The 22,299-nt window shown below is 46.3% G+C and overlaps 1 protein-coding gene across 1 annotated transcript in view; it reads left to right on the plus strand.

Moving 5' to 3' along the window:
* LOC137545201 (arylsulfatase H-like) overlaps nt 1–20,171 on the plus strand; it is a 66,061-nt gene extending 45,890 nt beyond the window's left edge. The window contains exons 9-11 of the mRNA XM_068266325.1: nt 1,625–1,787; nt 13,386–13,507; nt 19,751–20,171. Of these exons, the coding sequence (XP_068122426.1) occupies nt 1,625–1,787; nt 13,386–13,507; nt 19,751–20,112 (647 nt within the window). The 3' untranslated portion in view covers nt 20,113–20,171. The remainder of the gene's footprint in view (nt 1–1,624; nt 1,788–13,385; nt 13,508–19,750) is intronic.
* The last annotated feature ends 2,128 nt before the right edge of the window (nt 20,172–22,299 follow it).

Genomic DNA, 22,299 nt, shown 5'->3' on the forward strand with positions numbered 1-22,299 from the left:
CAGTGAAAGTTATGCACTGACTGGTATATAAAACAGTTTGCAGTCACACAGATGCAGTGAAAGGTATGCAGTGACTGCTGGTATAACAGTGTGCAGTCACACAGGTGCAGTGAAAATGGATGCACTGACTGCTGGTATATAAAACAGCATGCTGTCTATAGCAATAAGCAAGGGCCGGGTGCGTCAGACAGAGCTGCATGTGCAGTGTCAGTTGGCCACACACACACAAAAAAACACATCACAAGAACATTAGCTCTCAAAAGAACTGTTTTGGGGTGCTTTTCAGCAATAGATATCAGCAACGAGCAAGCTAACAAGAGCCTAACTAAGCTTTCCCTATCTCTGCAGCAACCTCTCTCCCTTCTCTCACTAAAACAGCAGTACACAGAATGAGAAAATGGCCTACACTGCTGCCTTATATAAGGGGGGGGGCTCCAGGAGGGAGTGCAGCCTGATTGGCTGTCATATGTCTGCTGATTGTGATGTAGAGGGTCAAAGTTTAGCCCAATGATGTAGTATAGGGGGCGGGTCGAACTCGCATAAAGTTTGTGTTTCGACGCAAACTCGCGTTGTTCACGCAGACAAGTTCGCATTCGAACCGTTTGTGCCATCTCTAGCCCCGATGCAAGTTTTACAATGGGGCCCCCAAGCACTCTATGCATAGTAATTGATACGGCGCTCCAAAACCTGCCAATGTAAACTACAGTGTCAGAGGTGCAAGAAGGGAATGGGGAACAGCTTGTTAATAATTACTACTATTCAAAGTATCTATAGAAGTGATTATTATGAGTACAGGACCATAAAGAGCTAATACTGCAGTTGAGGGAAGGCCCTTCAGGGCCACTCTGGCCCAAGAGCCCCAATGCGGTCACTACCTTTGCAACCCTTATTGCTACGCCCCTCCTGCCCTGCATTCTCATCCCCCCCAGCGGTCTCCCCCAGCCTGGCTAGGGTTTACTACCAAGGATGTTAAATAGTGGAGGTAGATCTAACACAAGACATTCTAGGAGAGGTTGTTTGGAGTGTTAAAGCTACATTTCGTTATCTCACTCTTGAGTGTTTCCCTGGAGAGGAGTTCAGATAAGTTCATATCCACCTCCTCTTTTAAAACTGCTTTGAACTATTTTATTTCATTTTGGCACCTCTGAAACGTAAAGGATACCAGAGCCCATATGAATATGAGAAACAGGGGGAGCAGGCATGTATGGTGAGCTGTCCTGATGCTCACCGCTCCCCCGTTCTCCATTCTGCCTCCTCCGCTGCCTGCAATTGCCCTTCGGCACCCTCTTCCAGTCGGCCACGGCCAGGTCGGGCATCACTGCACTTGCGATGGCCCGACTGCACGCGTCCTAAAGTACACAACCACGGCCGGGAGCATTCTGTGCATGACGTCATCATGACGTTATGTGCAGAGCACCTCCGGCTGTGGTTGCGTACTTCAAGACACGTGCAGCACAATATCAACGGCATCAACAATTTTAGCTTTGGATTACAGCTAATTGCTGCTAAATGTAACCCCAAGCCACACTCAGGTATACCGCCAAGGAGGTTAAGGCAGTTTTATTTTACAACATTGTGCTTATTTATCATATATAATAGTTGTGCTTTGTTTTTGCCAATGCAGGTGGTAAAGGTATGGGAGGCTTGGAAGGCGGCATACGGGTTCCAGGAATAATTCGCTGGCCAGGTGTTGTTCCTGCTAATACATCTGTTGATAGCTCTACAAGTCTCATGGATATATTCCCTACTGTAATCAAGCTTGGAGGAGGCACTCTACCACAGGACAGGTGTGATATTTCAATGGATTATTGTTTCGTAAGATGACAACCTTGCATTACAGTGGTTACTGTAACACATACATGGAAACCTAGGGCCTGATACACTACAATACACCGCGCACAGCAATTTCACCTTAACTAACGCTGGGGTATCACTGCACCTTAACCCTATACCAATGCAGGTGTTACTGTAGCAAGGCATGCGTTGCTATGGTTTCACTGCAAAAAAAAAAAAAAATTCTTGCATCAACTCAATCTTAACCAGAGAAATATCCATCTCACATATACCTACAGTACGGATGAGATTTCGTTTCTCGATCTGAGGATAGTGAGAGATGGAACAATGTTGCGAACTATGAGGTTCCGTAAACCAACAGCTGGCAACACCCTCCTCCATGCCACCAGTCACCACCCTAGGCATTTGATCAAGGGAATACCTACGGGGCAGTTTCTTCTTATTCGAAGAAACTGCTCCAACGATGGGGACTTCAGGTGTGAGGCCACACAAATGTACGATCAATTTAAGGATCGGGGTTATGGACACGAGGTGTTGTGCTCTGGGGCAGAAAGGGCCCGAAAGACCGCACGCAGTGATCTATTGCACAAGCAGAGGAAGGGACGAGAGGGGGGCACACGGGAGGGAAACTTATGTCAGAGATTTATCTCCCCATTCAATTCCAATTGGTCACAGATACGTGATATTCTAAACCGCCATTAGTCGATTTTGCAGGTGGACCCCATACTGGGGCCATTGGTGGGAAAAAGCCCCCAGATGGTGGCCTGACGGGCACCCAGTCTGAGGGATTACCTGGTTCACGCTGACCTTATGCCACGGCCAACTTGGCTGAAAGAATTCTCAGGCAAGGGAATGTATAGATGTGGCAGGTGTGCTATGTGTGACTATGTGGAAGTTGGAAAGACGTTTCAGGCACTGCATAAAAGCAAACAATGGGAAATCTGCTTCTTTATAAACTGTAATACTGAGTGGACAGTATATATTGTTCAGTGTCCCTGTCCCATATTATAAAGAAAACTGAAAAAGAGAATATAGAAGCTCCCTAGCGGAACATTTCTGTGAAACCCATGGGGGATTGTCATCCAGATTGAAGTTCAAGGGCATATATAAACTTCAAGGGAACAGGAGAGGTGGAGATAGGGAGAGGCTGCTATTACGACATGAGTGCAGATGGATCTATCTATTGGACTCACTGGCCCCGAATGGGTTAAACCAGGAACTATGTTATACACCGTTTTTGTGAACAGATTTAAGTTGTGAAGCATGATCGTATATAAATATTAAATATGCGGTAGTAGAATAGTGAGTGTTAATCTGGATGGAGGAGCATGCAGAATTGCATTTAGCTGCGTGAAATGCATCTTGTAACTATAGAGATGAGCGTTGTGATGGAAGCTGTAGCAAGGACTATGGGTGACGCAATAGCCACGCCTCCTAGGCATACGTACGTACGCATAAATTACTCTGCTGCCCCCACGTTACGCATCCTGACAAAGCTTGCAGTGGGCGGGTGCAACGTGTTGGTGGGCGGGGCTACACCCCGTTGTGCATCCTGAGCGCTGGAACTGGCCGGCTGCGCGGCAAAAGAAACTGTACCACACCGCTCTTGCTTCCCCTGGCCAGGCTGCTTAGCAGGTAGAGCTGAAAGTTGAACGGAGGAGAAACCTCTCAGTCCATTTGGAGGAACGGATGTATAAGCTCCCTACAGCACTGTCTGAAGCTATACGGACAAGCAGGGGGAGGAGTGGCATTCAGGAATACCAGGAAGTGACCACTGCTTGGAGAAGATATCTCTGTCTGCTGGGTGGTCAGATACAAGAGGCAGCTAGCTAGCCTGTCAACACAGCGGTCTGTTGTAGCTGGAATATTCAGTTGTTAGTGCTGTGCCGGCATATGGCCTACCTCAATATCTCCAGGCAGCTATACCTATCTCCGCTCTCTGAAGATTATGCTGGGTACACACGTTAAGATTTCCCGCTCGATTCGCGATTCGATTTGATTATTTCAAACATGCTCGAACGGATTTCGATCGTTCCTGCCGTCGATTTTGCATACTTAACATTATAAAAACGATCAAAATCCAATCGAGCATGTTTGAAATAATCGAATCGATCCGTTCGATCCCGCGAATCGAGCGGGAAATCTCAAGGTGTGTACCCAGCATTAAGGACATTGGGTACCGGTACCAGAGTGAATGGAGTGTATGTGGATGGCTGTATTTTAGGGCAGTATAGTAATTGTGTTGTGTTTTTATACTCCAAGCGACATTAATAAGGGTGCATAACTTTTTGTATTCCCATAGCGGCAGCATAGTATTGTGTATTTATTTGAAAAATTGATTTTCTACGAGCAGCTCCTGTGTATGTTGAAACGTATACAGTTTACAGGGTACCTTTATTGGTGAGTGATACAAATAGGTTGTATGTTTTCACAAATATGGTTTCACTGCATGTTACCATAGCAATACACTTTTTTTTCATCTTTTGAGCTCCCCCATAGTAAGCAATCTTTAGTATGCAGTGTTAAATACTGCCAATATATGACTACTCCTCTTTTCCTCCTATATCTACCTTAGCTGGGAAAGAGCTGTGTTTCTAAGGTCTAATTACATAGTTCTCCCAGTACATAATAGGAGGGGGGATGCAACAAACTGTAAAGGTTATGGAACCTGTTTAGACTGTTTTCTTCTTCTTAGCAATAGGGGTGCAGAGGTTGCGATCGCATTGGGGTCCTTGGGTCAGAGGGACCTCTCCCTCAACTGCAGAATTATTTCTCTGTTGGTCCTGTGATGGTAATAATCACTTCTATAGATACTTTGAATAGTAGTAATCATGACCAAACTGTTCCCTATCCCCTTCTTGCACCTCTGACACTGTGGTTGTCCTTGGCAGGTTTTGGTACGCCATACCAATTGTTATGTATAGAGTGCTTGGGGGCCCCTAGTAAAACTAGCACTGGGGCCCATAGTTCCTTAGCTACGCCACTGCCCAAACTCAAAGCCGAAATGAGATTGCTGCCATTGTCACACACCACGTTGCCGATCTCCAGTTGGTGCAAAGTCAGCCACTGATCCACCTGTTTGTTCAGAGCAGCCAGGAGAGATGCTCCAGTGTGACTCTGGGCTTTGAGGCAAGACATGTCTAAGATGGCGTGACACCGTCGTACCTGGCATGCAGCAGCTTGCACGTCTGACACTGTGCTTGTCTTTGGCAGGTTTTGGTGCGCTGTATCAATTGTTATATGTAGAGTGCTTGGGGGAGCCCAATATAGAACTTGCAGCGGGGCTCCTTAGCTACGCCACTGCCAGTATGGGAGGCACAAGTTCAGAGATCCAGCATATGAGATTGTGCAGTCAAGGGCATAAATAGAGGGGAGCAGACCCTGCAATCGCAGGGGGGGGGGGGGGCAGAGCTGTGGGGGGCACCAACTCCTAACCTTCCATTCCTCTGATACAGAGGACTATACTTCACATCAGGTGTTTTTGTGGCTATGCTTGTTATGGGTGTGAAGATTATGATGGCTTGTTTTATGACCCTTGTGAGATGGGCACCAAACTCATGAAGGGCACCAAAGGGAGGCAATGTGTGAACATTTGGAGTTTCGCTAGGGGACCCCATGAATTGTAGTTATGTCACTGGGACCAACCACCTTAAAGAGAAACTCCGACCAAGAATTAAACTTTATCCCAATCAGTAGCTGATACCCCCTTTTACATGAGAAATCTATTCCTTTTCACAAACAGACCATCAGGGGGCGCTGTATGGCTGATATTGTGGTGAAACAAGAAAAGTACGTACTCTTGGCAGTTTCCTGTCTGTGAACCTTTCTGCATTGTGGGAAATAGCTGTTTACAGCTGTTTCCAACTGCCAAAAAAACATGCAGCAGCTACATCACCTGCCAACAGTAAAAATGTCACCATGTAATAAATGTCAGAATGTAAATCAGGGATTTAAAAGATTTTATATTGGGCAAACACTTACTAAATCATTTATACATAATTATTGTAAAAATGAAGCACTTTTTTTTATAACATTATTTTCACTGGAGTTCCTCTTTAAGTGGAAAGTGTCTAGCATCTGGGGAAGTGTCTGGCCACTGACGTTTCATACCTGACATCACCTGAGATGAATTTAGAAATAGAACCTGTATGCGCTGACGTACCTGGCGAGTCGTCACACCCACATACATCAAGCTACAGGGGCATTTGATACTGGAAACCACAAAAGAACTTATCTTTCATTAATGCTGACTGATCTGCCAGTGTGGGTAGTCAAGATGGAATTGCCTCTCACAGTTGCACTGCAAGTATGGCAGCTGCAATAGGCAAAAGTACCATCTCTGCAATGATCACCTGTCCTTTCAAGATGATGCCTGTCTACTTTTCTGACCAGATTTTGGATGGTTTTTCCTTTTTTAAAGCGAAGATGGGATTTTCTTGGAACACTGACCCCACACTTTGATAGCTGCTAAGGACCGGACAGTATTTTTTGCTACCTTTTTTACTAGTGGCATATTGCGGTCGAAACTCATGAGATGGGGGATACGTTTAGGGTTTTCCTTTTTGAACTTCTCAAAAGATCCAATCTCTCAATCTTGCTTACGTTAGCAAAGATTTTTTCAAAATATTCTCCCTGATAAGCTTTGCTAAAAAAATTATTCACCAATCGCTGATCTGTTTTCTCATAGCTTTCAGGTGTAATGCTAGGAACAGACCATACAATTTTGTGTTACATAGATGGTTCGATAGATAATTTCCGTCATGTCCCATATTATTGTTGATCATTTTTCTGGTTGATTTCTCACAGAAGTGCATGCAAATTGATAAGAAAATGTAAGAGAAACGAGCTGGAAATTGACCGGAAAAAAATAATTAAAAATCTATTGAATGGAAAAATAAATGCATTGTGTGTTCCTAGCATTTTGGTGTTCAGGTGCATAAGCGCCTTTAGCAATAGCTTTGGTGACATGGTGGTGATGATAACTGCTAATCCTCAAACAGTTATTGCAGTCCAAGATATATATATATATATTGTGACAGGGTGTCACAATGTTTATCAGAGAAAGTGCTGGATGGTGTATACATTGCACCACAATTCCAGCACTTCGTGTGTTAAAAGGCTCCAGGAATATTGTTGTTTTCTTCTTTCCTGAAGCCTATTGGGAAAAAGGAAACCAGTCTAGGGTCCTGGAGCCGGTCAGGGAAGAGCTGGGTGGGTTCCCTGACCACCTGGAGCCAGTCCAGGTTTTTCCTCTCTGTGTGCTGCTCACACAGGTGTAGTACTTAAGTTAGCAGGCTGGACAATGGGAGAGCTTCCTGTATGCAGTCTGCCTGAAAGCTGCAAGGAAAAGGAGCTCTGTGAGTGATTGCAAACCTGCTAAACTGTAAGTTGCTCTGTTTTGTTTCATGGACTGTGATCAAATATATTTGTGTTGCTAGTATAGACAGGACTGCTGAGTGAGGTAGGCAGGAGCCAGACGGCTATGTTTATTTTCCTTTTTGTTTATTGTTTTGAGCAACTTGCAAAATAAAGCCTGAGCAACAGACTGGTTGTTTGGGAAAGAAACTGGTCTCTACCCCTGTTTTTGCATGGTGGAATTCTGCAAGAGGCTGCAACAGTCCACAATTGGTGCTCGGATGCGGGCATAAAGATTCCCTACCAAGTGCATTTCATCTAGCAAGTTGGTTGCATTGCATCACGTCTGCTGTTTGTAAAAACGATGGAAGATCTTGTGTTACGCTTGGCTCAACTTAGTGCAGCCCAGCAAGAAGCAAATGTGCTGCAGCGAGAGACTAATGCACAGCAGGCTGCCCAGCAGGAGGCGCTGGCTGCACAGCAGGCTGCCCAGCAGGAGGCACAGCAGGAAATTGTACGTCTGCTGAGTGCTCAGGTGACAGCCCTGGCTGAGGCAGCAGAGAGAGATAGGAATGTGCAAGCTGAAGCTGCCAGGAAAGACAGAGAAACCCTTGCGGAGGTTCTGCAGCAGCTGAACTTGCGCCAGGAACAAGCTGGCAGTGCCACTGGTAACAGTGGGTTGGTTAAAGCAAGCCACTTTCTCCAAAAGATGACTCCACATGATGATGTGGAAGCATTTCTGAATACATTTGAGCGTACAGCAGAGCGAGAGGCGTGGCCTAAAACCCAGTGGGCAGGCTTGGTTGCTCCGTTTCTAACAGGTGATTCTCAGAAAGCATATTTTGATTTGACTGCTGAGGATGCTCAGGACTATGAGAAATTAAAACTAGAAATTCTCCGCCGGTTGGGGGTCACTCCAGCTGTGCGGGCCCAACGAGTGCACCGTTGGAATTACCTGTCTAATAAGTCTCCCAGGTCACAGATGCATGATCTGATTTATCTTGTGCGAAAATGGTTACAACCTGAGATACTCACTGCACCCGAGATTGTCGAAAGGGTCACGATGGATCGATTCTTGACAGCTCTGCCGCATGAGTTAAGAAAGTGGGTTAGTCATGCTGATCCAAAGTCCGCAGATGAGTTGGTTGAGATGGTAGAACGCTACCTAGCGGCAGAAGGGTTTTTGGCAGGTGTGTCGGCTCCAGAGAACTTACCTGCAAAGCGGCGTCTGCCAGCAGGGCCAGGAAGAGGCACATCAGCCCTAAGTTCTCCTGGGGGTTCTAAAACATGGGTGAAGACCAACATGGATACCAGGTTTTCGAAAGATACTCTACCAGGCTCCAGTATCCAGTGCTGGCGGTGTAAAGCTTGGGGACATGTAGCTGCCAAGTGTCCTATGGTCACAGAGCCCATGGAGTGTGAAGCAGCACGGCGATTATCCTTCTTTGCCCATCCTACGTGTCTGACATCTGCTGTGGCCCACATGGCGCTGGTCAAAGTGGGTGGAAGGAGTGTCCAGGCATTGCTAGACTCTGGGAGCCTGGTCACGCTTGTACATTCAGATCTGGTAGCACCAGACCAGATGAAAAAACAGTGTATTGGTGTTTTGTGCATACATGGTGATGCAAAGAGTTATGGTACAGCGGCGGTCCCAATTGAAACCCAATTTGGTGTAACACCCCATGAGGTTGGAGTGTCTAAATCATTGATGCATAGTGTTATACTGGGACGTGACTTTCCCTTGTTTTGGGAACTCTGGAAGGTCGAGTTCCCACCCCAGACTCCCTTAACTTTGGGAGATGAATGTTCAGCTTCTTTGCCAGAAATTGGGAACTCAAGTTCTGAAGTCTCAGCTGTAAGGTTAGCCCCAGTTGAGCCTGACCAATTCCCTCTCTCTGTGTTGGTTGGGGACACTGAAGCGTCCCAGGAGACTGTGGAAGAGTCACCTATGCCAACACTGGAGTATTCTCAGGATAACTTTGGCACATCCCAGTTAAGGGATCCAACCTTAGCTCATGCTTGGGAAAATGTGGCTGTGATTAATGGTGTTGCCCAGGGTACAGGATTGGAGAATGTGTATCCTCACTTTGTTGTCAACCATAATCTCCTTTATCGTGTTGATAATATAAGAGGTGAAATGGTGGAACAACTGGTTGTTCCTAGTTCACACAGAAAAATTGTACTTGACCTGGCTCATAAAAACCCAATGGGAGGACACTTGGCAGCTGAGAAGACTCAGCAACGAGTGCTCCAAAGGTTTTTTTGGCCTGGGGTGTTTGCAGAAATCAAACGTTACTGTGGGTCTTGCCCAGAATGTCAGTTGAGGTCCCCTGCTCCTCATTTCCGGGGCCCCTTGGTACCACTACCCATCATTGAGGTACCTTTTCACCGGATTGCTATGGATCTGGTGGGGCCCCTGGTGAAGTCTGCAAAGGGACATCAATACATTCTGGTGGTTTTAGACTACGCCACAAGATATCCAGAGGCGATTCCCTTACGGAACACATCAGCTAAAACAATTGCCCGGGAACTGTTTCACATGTTTGCTAGAACAGGTATACCCAAAGAGATCCTGACAGATCAAGGAACGCCCTTTATGTCTAGGGTAATGAAAGATTTGTGTAAATTACTGGGTATACAACAGTTAAGGACATCGGTCTACCACCCTCAAACTGACGGGTTGGTAGAGCGATTCAATAAGACTCTCAAAAGTATGTTAAAAAGGGTGGTTGATGCAGATGGGAGAGACTGGGATTGCCTACTCCCTTACTTGATGTTTGCAGTTCGTGAAGTACCTCAGTCATCTACTGGGTTTTCCCCGTTTGAGCTTTTGTACGGGCGACACCCCCGGGGACTTTTAGATATTGCAAAAGAATCATGGGAAGAGGAGCCTTCTCCTCACCGCTCAGTTGTGGAACATGTTTTACAGATGCAGGACCGCATCACAGCAGTAATGCCCATAGTTCAGGAACATATGAGGCAGGCTCAAGAAGCCCAGAGTCGTATCTATAATCGGGGAGCCAGACTCAGGGTTTTTGAGCCAGGTGATCGGGTCCTGGTTCTGGTTCCCACAGCATCAAGTAAATTTCTAGCAAAGTGGCAAGGTCCCTATGAAATTGTGGAAAAAATGGGGGATGTGAATTTATAAAGTACACCAACCTGACAAACGGAAAAAGATACAGATCTATCATGTTAATTTAATCAAGGCCTGGAAGGACCCTTTAGTCTCAATGGCAGCTGAGCGTCTCAGTCCTTCACTCCAGGGAGGAGTTCCTGAGGTGAAGGTCTCGGAGGCTTTATCAAGGCCACAAGCCCAAGAAGTAAAAGAATTCCTCCTTAGAAATGCTGACGTATTTTCAGATTTGCCAGGGTGCACTCATGTCATTGAGCATGATATTGTTACAGATCCACAAGCTCGGGTTCGCCTGAAGCCATATCGTATTCCTGAAGCCCGCAGGCAGGCAGTAGCAGGGGAAATTCAGAGAATGTTGGAACTAGGGGTTATTGAACCGTCACATAGTGAGTGGAGTAGCCCTATTGTCTTGGTACCAAAACCTGATGGTTCATTGTGGTTTTGCAATGATTTTCGTAAACTTAACGAGGTCTCAAAGTTTGACACTTATCCGATGCCACGGGTGGATGAGTTAATAGAAAGATTAGGGCCAGCAAGGTACATTACCACCCTGGATCTAACCAGAGGGTACTGGCAGATTCCACTTACTCCAACTGCTAGAGAGAAGACCGCATTTTCTACCCCACAGGGCTTGTTCCATTATGTGCGAATGCCATTTGGGCTTCATGGGGCCCCAGCCACCTTCCAGAGGCTGATGGATGAGGTCCTCAGACCACACCAGCATTTTGCGTCGGCGTACCTTGACAACGTTGTGATATTCAGTTCGGACTGGGAAAGTCATCTTCCCAAAGTTCAGGCTGTTATCAACTCCATTCGGCAGGCCGGTCTGACTGCCAATCCAAAGAAATGTGCCCTGGGCCTCGAAGAGGCACGATACCTAGGGTACATTATTGGAAAAGGCCTCATCAGACCCCAGGTCCAAAAGGTACACGCAATCAAGGAATGGCCTCAACCTTGCACAAAAAAGCAGGTCAGGACATTTCTGGGCATGGTAGGATATTACCAGAGGTTTGTCCCAGATTTTGCCACCATAGCGGCCCCACTTACGAACCTAATCAAAGGCAAAAGCTCAGGGGGAATTACTTGGAACAAAGATGCTGAGGTTGCATTCTGTAAACTCAAGGAAGTGTTATGTAGTGGGCCAGTCTTGATTGCTCCTGATTTCAAAAAAGAGTTTGTGGTACAAACGGATGCGTCCAATGTGGGCCTAGGCGCTGTGTTGTCACAGATGGTGCATGGAGAGGAGCATCCAGTGGTATACTTGAGTAGAAAATTAACTCCGGCTGAGAAAAACTATAGTATTGTGGAGCGTGAGTGTTTGGCCATCAAATGGGCCTTGGAGGCTCTACGATACTATCTGCTTGGCCGTCGGTTTCGTTTGGTGACTGATCACTCCCCCCTTACCTGGATGGCACAAGCAAAAGGTCAGAATGCGAGAGTAACTCGCTGGTTCCTGTCTCTACAAGACTACAACTTCTCAGTGGAGCACAGAGCTGGAAAGCTGCAGGCTAATGCTGATGCTCTCTCCCGCACTTATTGTATGTTTATGGAAAGTGTCCGTACCCACGGGTTCGAACAGAGGGGGGAGGTATGTGACAGGGTGTCACAATGTTTATCAGAGAAAGTGCTGGATGGTGTATACATTGCACCACAATTCCAGCACTTCATGTGTTAAAAGGCTCCAGGAATATTGTTGTTTTCTTCTTTCCTGAAGCCTATTGGGAAAAAGGAAACCAGTCTAGGGTCCTGGAGCCGGTCAGGGAAGAGCTGGGTGGGTTCCCTGACCACCTGGAGCCAGTCCAGGTTTTTCCTCTCTGTGTGCTGCTCACACAGGTGTAGTACTTAAGTTAGCAGGCTGGACAATGGGAGAGCTTCCTGTATGCAGTCTGCCTGAAAGCTGCAAGGAAAAGGAGCTCTGTGAGTGATTGCAAACCTGCTAAACTGTAAGTTGCTCTGTTTTGTTTCATGGACTGTGATCAAATATATTTGTGTTGCTAGTATAGACAGGACTGCTGAGTGAGGTAGGCAGGAGCCAGACGGCTATGTTTATTTTCCTTTTTGTTTATTGTTTTGAGCAACTTGCAAAATAAAGCCTGAGCAACAGACTGGTTGTTTGGGAAAGAAACTGGTCTGTTTTTGCATGGTGGAATTCTGCAAGAGGCTGCAACAGTCCTCTCTCTCTCTATCTCTATCTCTATCTCTATCTCTATCTCTATCTCTATCTCTATCTCTATCTCTATATCTATATCTATATCTATATCTATATCTATATATATTCTAAGGAACAGACCAACTCCCTAGATGATTCCATTAAAAACATAATCATATACTGACTAGTATTGGCTTCATTTACCATTTCTACAAGTAACTCTTCCATCCGCTGCCACATAATCAGTACATCGTCCACAAAACGTTAGTATTGGGAAATCTGAACCTTCCATTTTGGGTTATTGAGCAACAACAACGTCTCCAATAATTCAACAAAAATGTTAGTCACAGATGGTGCTGCTGAAAACACCATACTGACACATTGTTTCTGATAACAGAAATTTCCATGGGACTGAAAATAACTGGGCTTCAAGATCAGTTCTAAACTTTTTCAGAAAATAAAGCATTCCATACGGCTCTTTCTTACAGTACCATGCCCACATGTGTGGATATGTGGAACCAACAATCTTAGATTTTTGTAAGATATTGTGGTTAATCTACTGGCTTCATGTGAGGTTGAAAGGTCTTCTTTAATTTTGCACCCTACATTTTTGTGTGTGATGTTGGAAATTGTTAAGTCCACTGATCTCACATTCTCAGCAGCTTACACACGATTTGCCTTACAATCATTGCATCATCATTGCAGTCATCTCTGACCATCAGCCTGAAAAGTGGCTTCCAAAAACACACACACTGCCACTGCCAGTCATACAGTATTTGTGGCAAAGTCTCAGAAACTACTGAAGGCAAAACACTGACATGACACTCAGGCAATCACCATTTTTATTAGCAGAAAATGCATAGCAGCCTCAATGTCCTTCCTATCTCCACTTTCACTGATAAAGGCTATATCTTGTTTCCTTATGTAATCCATTGTTTGTTTCCATGGCTCTAGGATAATTGATGGCAAGGATCTAATGCCTCTTCTACATGGAATTGTTCTGAAATCTGAACATGACTTCCTGTTTCACTATTGTAATGAGCACTTGCATGCAGTACGATGGCAGGAGACCAGCAGTAAGTACTATGAAGTGTAATAAGTAATGTGGTTAAAGTGATAATAAGTCCACACACATGATTTGGTTGAGAATTAGTTGTGACAATTACTTACATTTATGGATGCAATCTGAGGCAGCTATTGGGACATTTCATCCAGACATGTATCATAAGCTTTGAGAATGACAAAGGTTAGAGGTGGTGGTGTAGGCGCAAGGTTAAAGATGGTGTTATTGGGAGAAGAGGGTAGGTTGGGCATAATCCTTTACAACAAGCAGACTATTCTCACGTCACCTTAGAGGGTACCTGCAAGTTTAAAAAGTAAAAGGGTTGCATACCTTTAGTAGAGGGAAGTTTCGGAATAACAGTGGCTTCTCCTGTCTTCCTTGCCCCCAAAAATCGACAGCTGGGACCCTCAAAATCTATTCAACAAGAGCTTACCAAATAGGTTGGTACATAAGCAGGCTACTGCACAGTGAGGCTGCAATCGTACAGGGACAGGAAAAAGAAGAGGCTCCCACTAAGGATTGTTGGGCAGCAGAAGAATAAGAGAAGCCTCTGTGTCATCCAGGGGTCCAGGCAAAGATGTTGCATATGAAAAATTGCGCACGGTGATACCGCTTTTGTTTGCCGCTAATCGTTATTTAATAAGCTATAAACGTTATTAAATATTATTTAACAGTTAGCTATAAAACATTGTAAGTTCTTCTCTGTGTTGCCGACTGTTAATCTCATTAAAAGAGAACCTCAAAGCTGCCATGTCAAATATCAGCCAGATGACAGAGGCTACAAATATAAATATATAAAGGGGTCTGCCACTGCCGCGAAAGTACTTTCTTACCCTGTGTATGATGCTCCTGGCTGGTGGCTGGCAGGCAGTGCCCACAGTCTAGTTGTGCTGGAAGTGGTCAAGCAGCCGATCCCATGTGGTTGACCCAGCTCACTGCTGCCTGCGAGATATTCCTGCTCCTGCTGCTGCGCTCTCCTCCTGTCAGCATCATCCCCGCGCTGTGCCAACCACCCTCAGCCCGGGATCTGCTTTTTCTATACGGCAGAAGTGGCATGGCTAACCTGTCCGCTCTCCACCCGTCCACTCCTCTCTCTTCCCTCCTTACTTGTGTTATTGCTTGAGTAGCCACCACATATGAGGAAATTGTGTCAGTGAATGAGCCAGCAGCCGGAGCAATCCTCCTCACGGTGGGTTAATTAACGTTAAAGACAATAAAATTATAATTAGTGATATGCTATGTTTTTTTAAGGCTATGTTTTCAATGCGGCGCTATTTTTAAACATCAGCGCTGTGCCCCATTTTTCTCTGACCCCTCATCCAGCGACTTCCCTATACTTAGGTAAATATCTAACGTTTGTCTTTGTTTAAACTCACATAACTGAATGCCTGGCTAAAACGCTTTCTCTTATCCTATGCTTCAATGGACAGTGACTGCCAAATGTCCTTAAAGTGGGATTATACTCCCAAAACTAAAATTTCAGTAACTACTATTCGTTACATAAAAGAACATTTGAAAGCTTTCCCAGTGTGTACAATTGTTTGTTTTCACTGAAGAGAACAATAGAAGCTTGCATATCTCTAAACATCTGCGTCTGTGTCTTCACTGAGTACAGGCCCATACACACGTCGGATTTCCGCGAACGACGGGTTGTTTGAACGTCCCGTCGTTCCGTCGTTCGCCCGCTAAATCGGGCGTGTGTACAGACTATCGTTCGTTTGATAAGAGTGAATTTGAGCGATCCGCCCGGCGGATCGCTCAAACTCACTCTTATCAAACGAACGATAGTCTGTACACACGCCCGATTTAGCGGGCGAACGACTGAACGACGGGACGTTCAAACAACCCGTCCGCGGAAATCCGACGTGTGTATGGGCCTTTACTCTCCTTTTCTGCTGAAGTCACTCAGCTGTTGCCAGGGTGATGTGTCTATTTAGCAGGGGGGGGTGCAGTGTGAAGACACAGGCACAGGTAGATTTTTGCCTTTGCCAATAACCAGAGATAAGCAATCTTCTACTGCTCTCTGCAGTAAAAAAAATAAATGATTTTACAAACGGGGAGTACTTGAGAATGTTTTTAAATGTTTTGGGAGTATAATCCCACCTTAAAGGAGTTATCAGCCAATTTTAAAAGAAAAAGATTTACTCACCTGGGGCTTTCTCCAGCCCCTTGCAGCCAGCTGTCCCACGACAACCGCTCCGTTCTCCGCCGCATGGTGCAGAGGCCGACCCCGAGGTTGTCTTTACTGTGCCTGCGCGAACCGCCGCTGTCAATCAAGCCCACGTTGTACGCGGCTTACTGCGCAGGCGCAGAACTACTGCACCTGCGCAGTAAGCCGCATATAACGTGGGCTTAATTGCCAGCGGCAGTTTGCACAGGCGCAGTAAGGACGACCTCGGGGTTGGCCTCTGCACCATGCACGGAGACCGGGACGGCGGCGAAGAGGTCGGCGGGGGACAGTCGGCTGCAAGGGACTGGAGAAAGCCCCAGGTGAGTAAATCTTTTTCTTTTAAAATTGGCTGATGATTTCTTTAACTACACTCCTAAGGATTGCTAAAGATGCCAGTTCCAGACTTTCTACATGCACAGGGTTATGTGTGTTCTTTTCAGCTTTTTCAGCTTTTAACTGGTAAGCACAGTCCATGCAATTCAGGCTCCCATGAAACTTGTACTTTCCTGCAGTATGCACAGGCATCTACAGTGCTTCAGGCGATAGATGCTCAGTTGTATGAGTCCTGTTAGCAGAGGACTGTGTCTCGATCTGGTCACCAGACTTCTGGATAATAAGACTCCTAATCAGGGTTGTAGTGGACTCAGGAGCTTTTTTAGTCAGGCATCTCCAGTCTAACCTTGCTAGTACATTTCACAGTGGCCACTAATTGATGCCATTTTGTGCTGGTCATCTGCTAGCATGGCCATCTGCTAGCATACTTCCTGAGGAAGCCCCGGGGAAGTGTACTAGCAGACAGCCAGCCCGGGCCGACATAAACTAGTGGCCACTTTCAAATGTGCAACTATCAAACAATCAATGTAGGCCGATCACTAGAGGCCCTGTGGCCTTACGTGACCACCAGTGGCGTAGCTACAAACCTCTGGGCCCCGATGCGGAATCTGGATGTGGGCCCCCCCCCTGGCAACAACAGCCCCCCCCCCCCGGCAACAACAGCTCCCCCGACAACACCCGACGGATGCACACACATATCAAAATCCCTATAGCCAGCTATAGGTACCCCCAGTATAGGTAGTCAGGCATAGGTAAGCCAGTATAGTTGCCCCCGGTATAGGTGAGATAGGCAGGCGCCGCCGGTATAAGTTAGATAGATAGGTGCCCCCAGTACAGGTTAGCTAGGTGGGTGCCTCTAATATAGGTAGCCAGAATAGTTGCCCCCAGCGTAGGTTAGATAGGTAGGTGCCCCCAGTATAGGTTAGTTAGGTAGGTGCCTCCAATATAGGTAGCCAGTTTAGTTGCCACCTGTATAGGCTAGCTAGGTGCCCCCAATACAGGTTAGATAAGTAAGTGCCCCCAGTATAGGTTAGATAGGTAGGTGCCCTCAGTATAAATTAGATTAGGTCGGTGCCCCCTAGTATAGGTTAGATTAGGTAGCTGCCCCCCAGTATAGGTTAGATTAGGTAGCTGCCCCCCAGGATAGATTAGGTAGCTGCCGCCAGGATAGATTAGGTAGGTGCCCCCCAGTATAGGTTAGATTAGGTAGCTTCCCCCCAGGATAGATTAGGTAGCTGCCCCCCAGGATAGATTAGATAGCTGCCCCCCAGGATTAGGTTAGAATAGGTAGGTGCCCCCCAGGATAGATTAGGTAGCTGCCCCCCAGGATTAGGTTAGATTAGGTAGCTGCCCCCCAGGATAGATTAGGTAGCTGCCCCCAGGATAGATTAGGTAGGTGCCTCCCAGTATAGGTTAGATTAGGTAGCTGCCCCCCAGAATAGATTAGGTAGCTGCCCCCCAGGATAGATTAGGTAGGTGCCCCCCAGTATAGGTTAGATTAGGTAGCTGCCCCCCAGGATTAGGTTAGATTAGGTAGGTGCCCCCCAGGATAGATTAAGTAGCTGCCCCCAGGATAGATTAGGTAGGTGCCCCCCAGTATAGGTTAGATTAGGTAGCTGCCCCCCAGGATTAGGTTAGATTAGGTAGCTGCCCCCCAGGATAGATTAGGTAGCTGCCCCCAGGATAGATTAGGTAGGTGCCTCCCAGTATAGGTTAGATTAGGTAGGTGCCCCCCAGGATAGATTAGGTAGCTGCCCCCAGGATAGATTAGGTAGCTGCCCCCCAGTATAGGTTAGATTAGGTAGGTGCCCCCCAGGATAGATTAGGTAGCTGCCCCCCAGGATAGATTAGGTAGCTGCCCGTCCCCATAATGGAGGGGGGGCCGCAGCCGCGGGGAGGGCAGCCCGACCTCTCCCTCCCTTCCTCTCCCCGGGGCCCCCCCTCAGATGCAGAGTAAGCGGCTAACGGAAGCGCTATAGGCAGAACTCACCTCCTTCCCTGGTTCCAATCGCCGCTGATCTCCTCTCTGGCTGGCTCTGCATAGATGCTTACACACGCAGCTTCCTGTTTAGCCGGAAGCTGCGTGTGTAACAACATCTATGCAGAGCCAGCCAGAGAGGAGATCAGCGGCGAGTGGAACGCAGGGAGGTGAGTTCTGCCTATAGCGCTTCCGTTAGCCGCTTACTCTGCATCTGAGGGGGGGCCCCGGGGAGAGGAAGGGAGGAAGAGGTCGGGCTGCCCTCCCCGCGGCTGCGGCTCCCTCCTACCAGCGCGAACGGGCGCATGGCCCTCCAAACGGAGATGGGCCCCCCGGGCCCCTCCCCCGCCTCCTCAGGAGCCGGGCCCGGTCGCCAAGGCGACCGCTGCGACCACGGGCCCTACGCCCTTGGTGACCACGTACACGCCGGGCCTCTAATGTTTATCATGGGACACAGGTGATGGAGAGAAGAGACATGGAGGAATGGCCCAGACGGGGATGGAGAGAAGACACATGCCGACAGACAGTTGAGTGTAGGCTCTACTGACAACATTTAGCACTTCAGTTGTTGTGAAATCAAACAACACTACCGATGAGCTCCCCCCCCAACCAACGATCGAGTGATATCTTGATCAGTTTCCGCCAAAAATCAATTGAGCATTGTTTGCGGCAGCGATTTCTAGCAGATTCAATGAGAGTGAGTGAATTTGCCAGGTATTGATGGGGAAAAATTTGTTGTGTATGGCCAACTTAACTGTACCAGAAATGTTGGTTGTTGCTGCCGTCTGTGTCTAGATAGTGCAGAGATGGCAATTCTCACAGATTGAGAACAGCAATTAAAAAAAGTCTCTAGCTCCTTCAAACACTGTATAAAGCTAAAATAATTTGTCCCTTGAATTGGGCTTTATAGGCAGAAATCTCAGTGAAAACTAGATGTCTAGAGGATCTGTTGGTTGTTTTTGTCTATATGTTCGCAATAGGTTTATGCAAATTGAATGTGCTTAATGTCTCTCCGATGTTTATGAATATGTTTTATGATTTTATTGTATGATCTTTCTATAATAAATGGTGGTGGAATTCCAAGCACTCCCATATTTTTGCAGTGGTTGGATGTAGGTTTTGGATGTATTACTCGACCTTGGGCCTGATGCGCTAAATTCTGGTAAAGTCAATTTTATTGTTACTAGTGCAGGGGGAGCACTGGCCGAGGGGGGTTCTTTGGGGTTAATTCACTAAAGGAAATGGCATGAGTAACTGCCTGTTACTCGTGCTGTTTCCACAGCTTGCTTTAAATGTATGCACACCACGCTTGTCGAGTGACAGGCAGCCTATTGGGCCAATCAGAGTGCAGGGATCACGTCCTTTATAGTGACTGGACCCGCAGGGGCTCAGGACGGGAGGAGAGGAGTGCTCCTTAATTCCTGGATGGAGGCTTAAGGTAATAGCGTTCGATATGCTGCACTACTGGCAGCATAGCGTGCACTCCTGTGTATGGGCTCGCTACGCGGCTAATAGCATACGTAGCATGCAGGGCATACATTTAAAGCACAATATGGAAATAGCGCAAGTTAACAGGAGGTTACTCACACTATTTTCTTTAGTAAATCAACCCCTTTGTGTGGTAACTGCAGCTGAAAACTGAAGCTTGGACATTTAAATCTCAGTAGCGTTGATACAGATTTGGATTTTTAAATTGCAAATAATCTAGTACAGTAGTTATAAAAATCTGCTTTTGTTCCTCTTGGTGAATGACCGTATTCTGTATTTTGCAACAGGAAATACCACTTGGAAGGCTCATTATATTTCTCCAAGATATTACCCAGAAGAAGCAGGGCATTGTCGTGGTACAAAATTATGTTCCTGCAGTGGAGGAAAGGCCATATACCATGTTCCTCCATTACTCTTCAACCTGTCCAACGATCCCAGGGAGAACAATCCCCTTCCCAGTGACTCTGTGCTGTATAGGGAAGTCATTCTAATCATACAACAAGCTGTAGCACATCATCAGTCTACCCTTCATCCTGCACCTCAGCAGCTGTATGGATTGAACAATGTATGGAACCCTATACTGCAGCCCTGTTGTGGAATGTTCCCACTGTGCTGGTGCAATAAAGAAGTGAACACCACAAGCGGCTAGATTTATCATATCAGATATGATCGGCAAATAAAGAAAATCTACCTATGACAAAAAAATTATTGTTCAGTTTAATTTTTAATGCATGAGACTACAGATACAACCAAATTAATACATTTCAAGCAACATTGGCCTCAATTCACTAAGCTTATCGCCTGTCTTTAATAACGTTTCTAGAGTTATCACCATGGTGATGAGGCATGTAGTATTCAGGAAGGTGGTGGCATGTAGTAGGAGGAGCGCATTGACGTCACCCAGAAGCAGGAAGAGCAGTGGGAGCGAGTGGCTCTGTATCATCCTCGGTGGAGCCGAAACTTGTGTCCATTGAACTGTAAGCCTGCTGGATGCTTTTATTCCAATAAATGGATTTGTGTTCATCATCTGATTTAATCTCCTTGGCTGGCAAGGCAGTATGGTGTGATATGCAATAGAGCAAGACGCTCTTTCGGTGAGTGCGGGTACAGAGGGGGGGACCTGTTACATTCCCTTCATAGGGTGGTGGCACTACCCCCAGGTGTGCGTCACGAGGTGTTACCATTAGCCTGATACAGGCAGTACTGGGCACTATATGCTTTTAATGATTCTACAGGGATTGAAGTATGCGCAGTGATTAAATCCACGTATTATTGATCGAGGTGGAGTGAACCTTTTCTAATTGTGATCCCCTGACTTTGTGAATCTGGTATTTCCAGTGGAGCGCAGTATTTTCCTAAGAAGATTTTGTTAACTACAGAGGAGGTAACTTAAGGAATGAAGAGATAAGATAACTCTCTCACTGGGCCATATGCAATTTAATTTTTCACTTGACTTTTCTCCTAGATGACGTTTTGAAACATGTCAATAAAGTGACTTTTAAACCATAAGCAAGCAAAAACATGCTCAAAACAATTGTAATAGTACTTTTTACCTACTTTACCTACTTCTCATAGGAGAAAACTCAGGTGAAAAAGCAAGTCGCCTGCGCAGTAGAGCAGACCCGACGGAGATCGGCTATTTTCGCCTATCTCCATGGGAGGAGCCGCAACAGCACCCCCGCTGGAGCCAGAAAAGGTAAATATTGCACAGCGCGACAAATTGTCGCCTGTGCGTTTCCAGGGCTGCAGCGAGACTGCCGTGGGACACAGGAGGACGGGGAAAGCTTCGATAGGGTCCAGAGGCTTTCCCCTACTGAGGTGAGTACCCCCCAGGGGAACTTTTTTCAGTACAGGTTTTCTTTAATACTTACCGATATATATCATGTGATCTGTTACGTGCTGTTGGGTCACATGAGGCACCACTGTAGCCCATCGTTAATCTGCTGAGAGCGGGTGAGTGATGCGGCGCAGCCAATACCCGGCATCCTGGGGATCAGATGCTGCAGGTCAGCAGGGAGGAGATGCTGTCTTGGAGAAAACAAAGGGAGGTAAGCGAAGTGCCAGTGCCTGCAATACAAGCCCAATGTGTCTATCCTCCCCAGTCCGGCTTTGCATACACATCCGCAAAAAGACTAGAACCAGCCCTGGTTTTGTGGCAGAGAAAGGCCTTGTTTCATTCTTTTTATTTAGAGTGTTGTAAGAGTAAAAGTGGTAAACTATGTAAATGTTTACATGTTTTAAAGTGACAATGCAATTAACGGACAGCATACTCATCATCAAACTCGAGTTTTTTACAAAATTATTTCCATTTTTTTTTATCAGGTACTTAAGGATTAGGCAGTCAAATAAGCAGCCTACCCTCAGATTGTATAGCAGCTGATTTGTCACCCATGGAGTAGCTAAGAAGCCATGGGCACCAGTGCAAGATTAGCATTGGGGCCCGCCAAGCATGCTATAGATAACAATTGATACAACACACCAAAACCAATCAAGGACAACCACAGTGTCAGAGGTGCAAAAAGGGAATGGGAAACTGTGTATTAATGATCACTGCTATTCAGGGCATGCATAGAAGTGAATATTGTCAGCACAGGACCAATAAAAAGCTAATACTGTGTTTGAGGGGTAGGCTCCTCTAGCCCATGGACCCCGATGCAGTCGCTACCTCTGCACCCCCTATTGCTACGCCACTGTTTGTCAAGACTGTGCTGCATAACATTCAAAGTGGCTAAAACAGCTGATCCAGCCAGTGACAGCAGCTCAATGTAACATTAATTAATGCTCTGCTGTCTATGAAATTATTGATGTGATTACAATTTAAATTATAATAATAAAT

The sequence above is a fragment of the Hyperolius riggenbachi genome, chromosome 2, assembly GCF_040937935.1.
Source record: "Hyperolius riggenbachi isolate aHypRig1 chromosome 2, aHypRig1.pri, whole genome shotgun sequence".
Taxonomy (NCBI): domain Eukaryota; kingdom Metazoa; phylum Chordata; class Amphibia; order Anura; family Hyperoliidae; genus Hyperolius; species Hyperolius riggenbachi.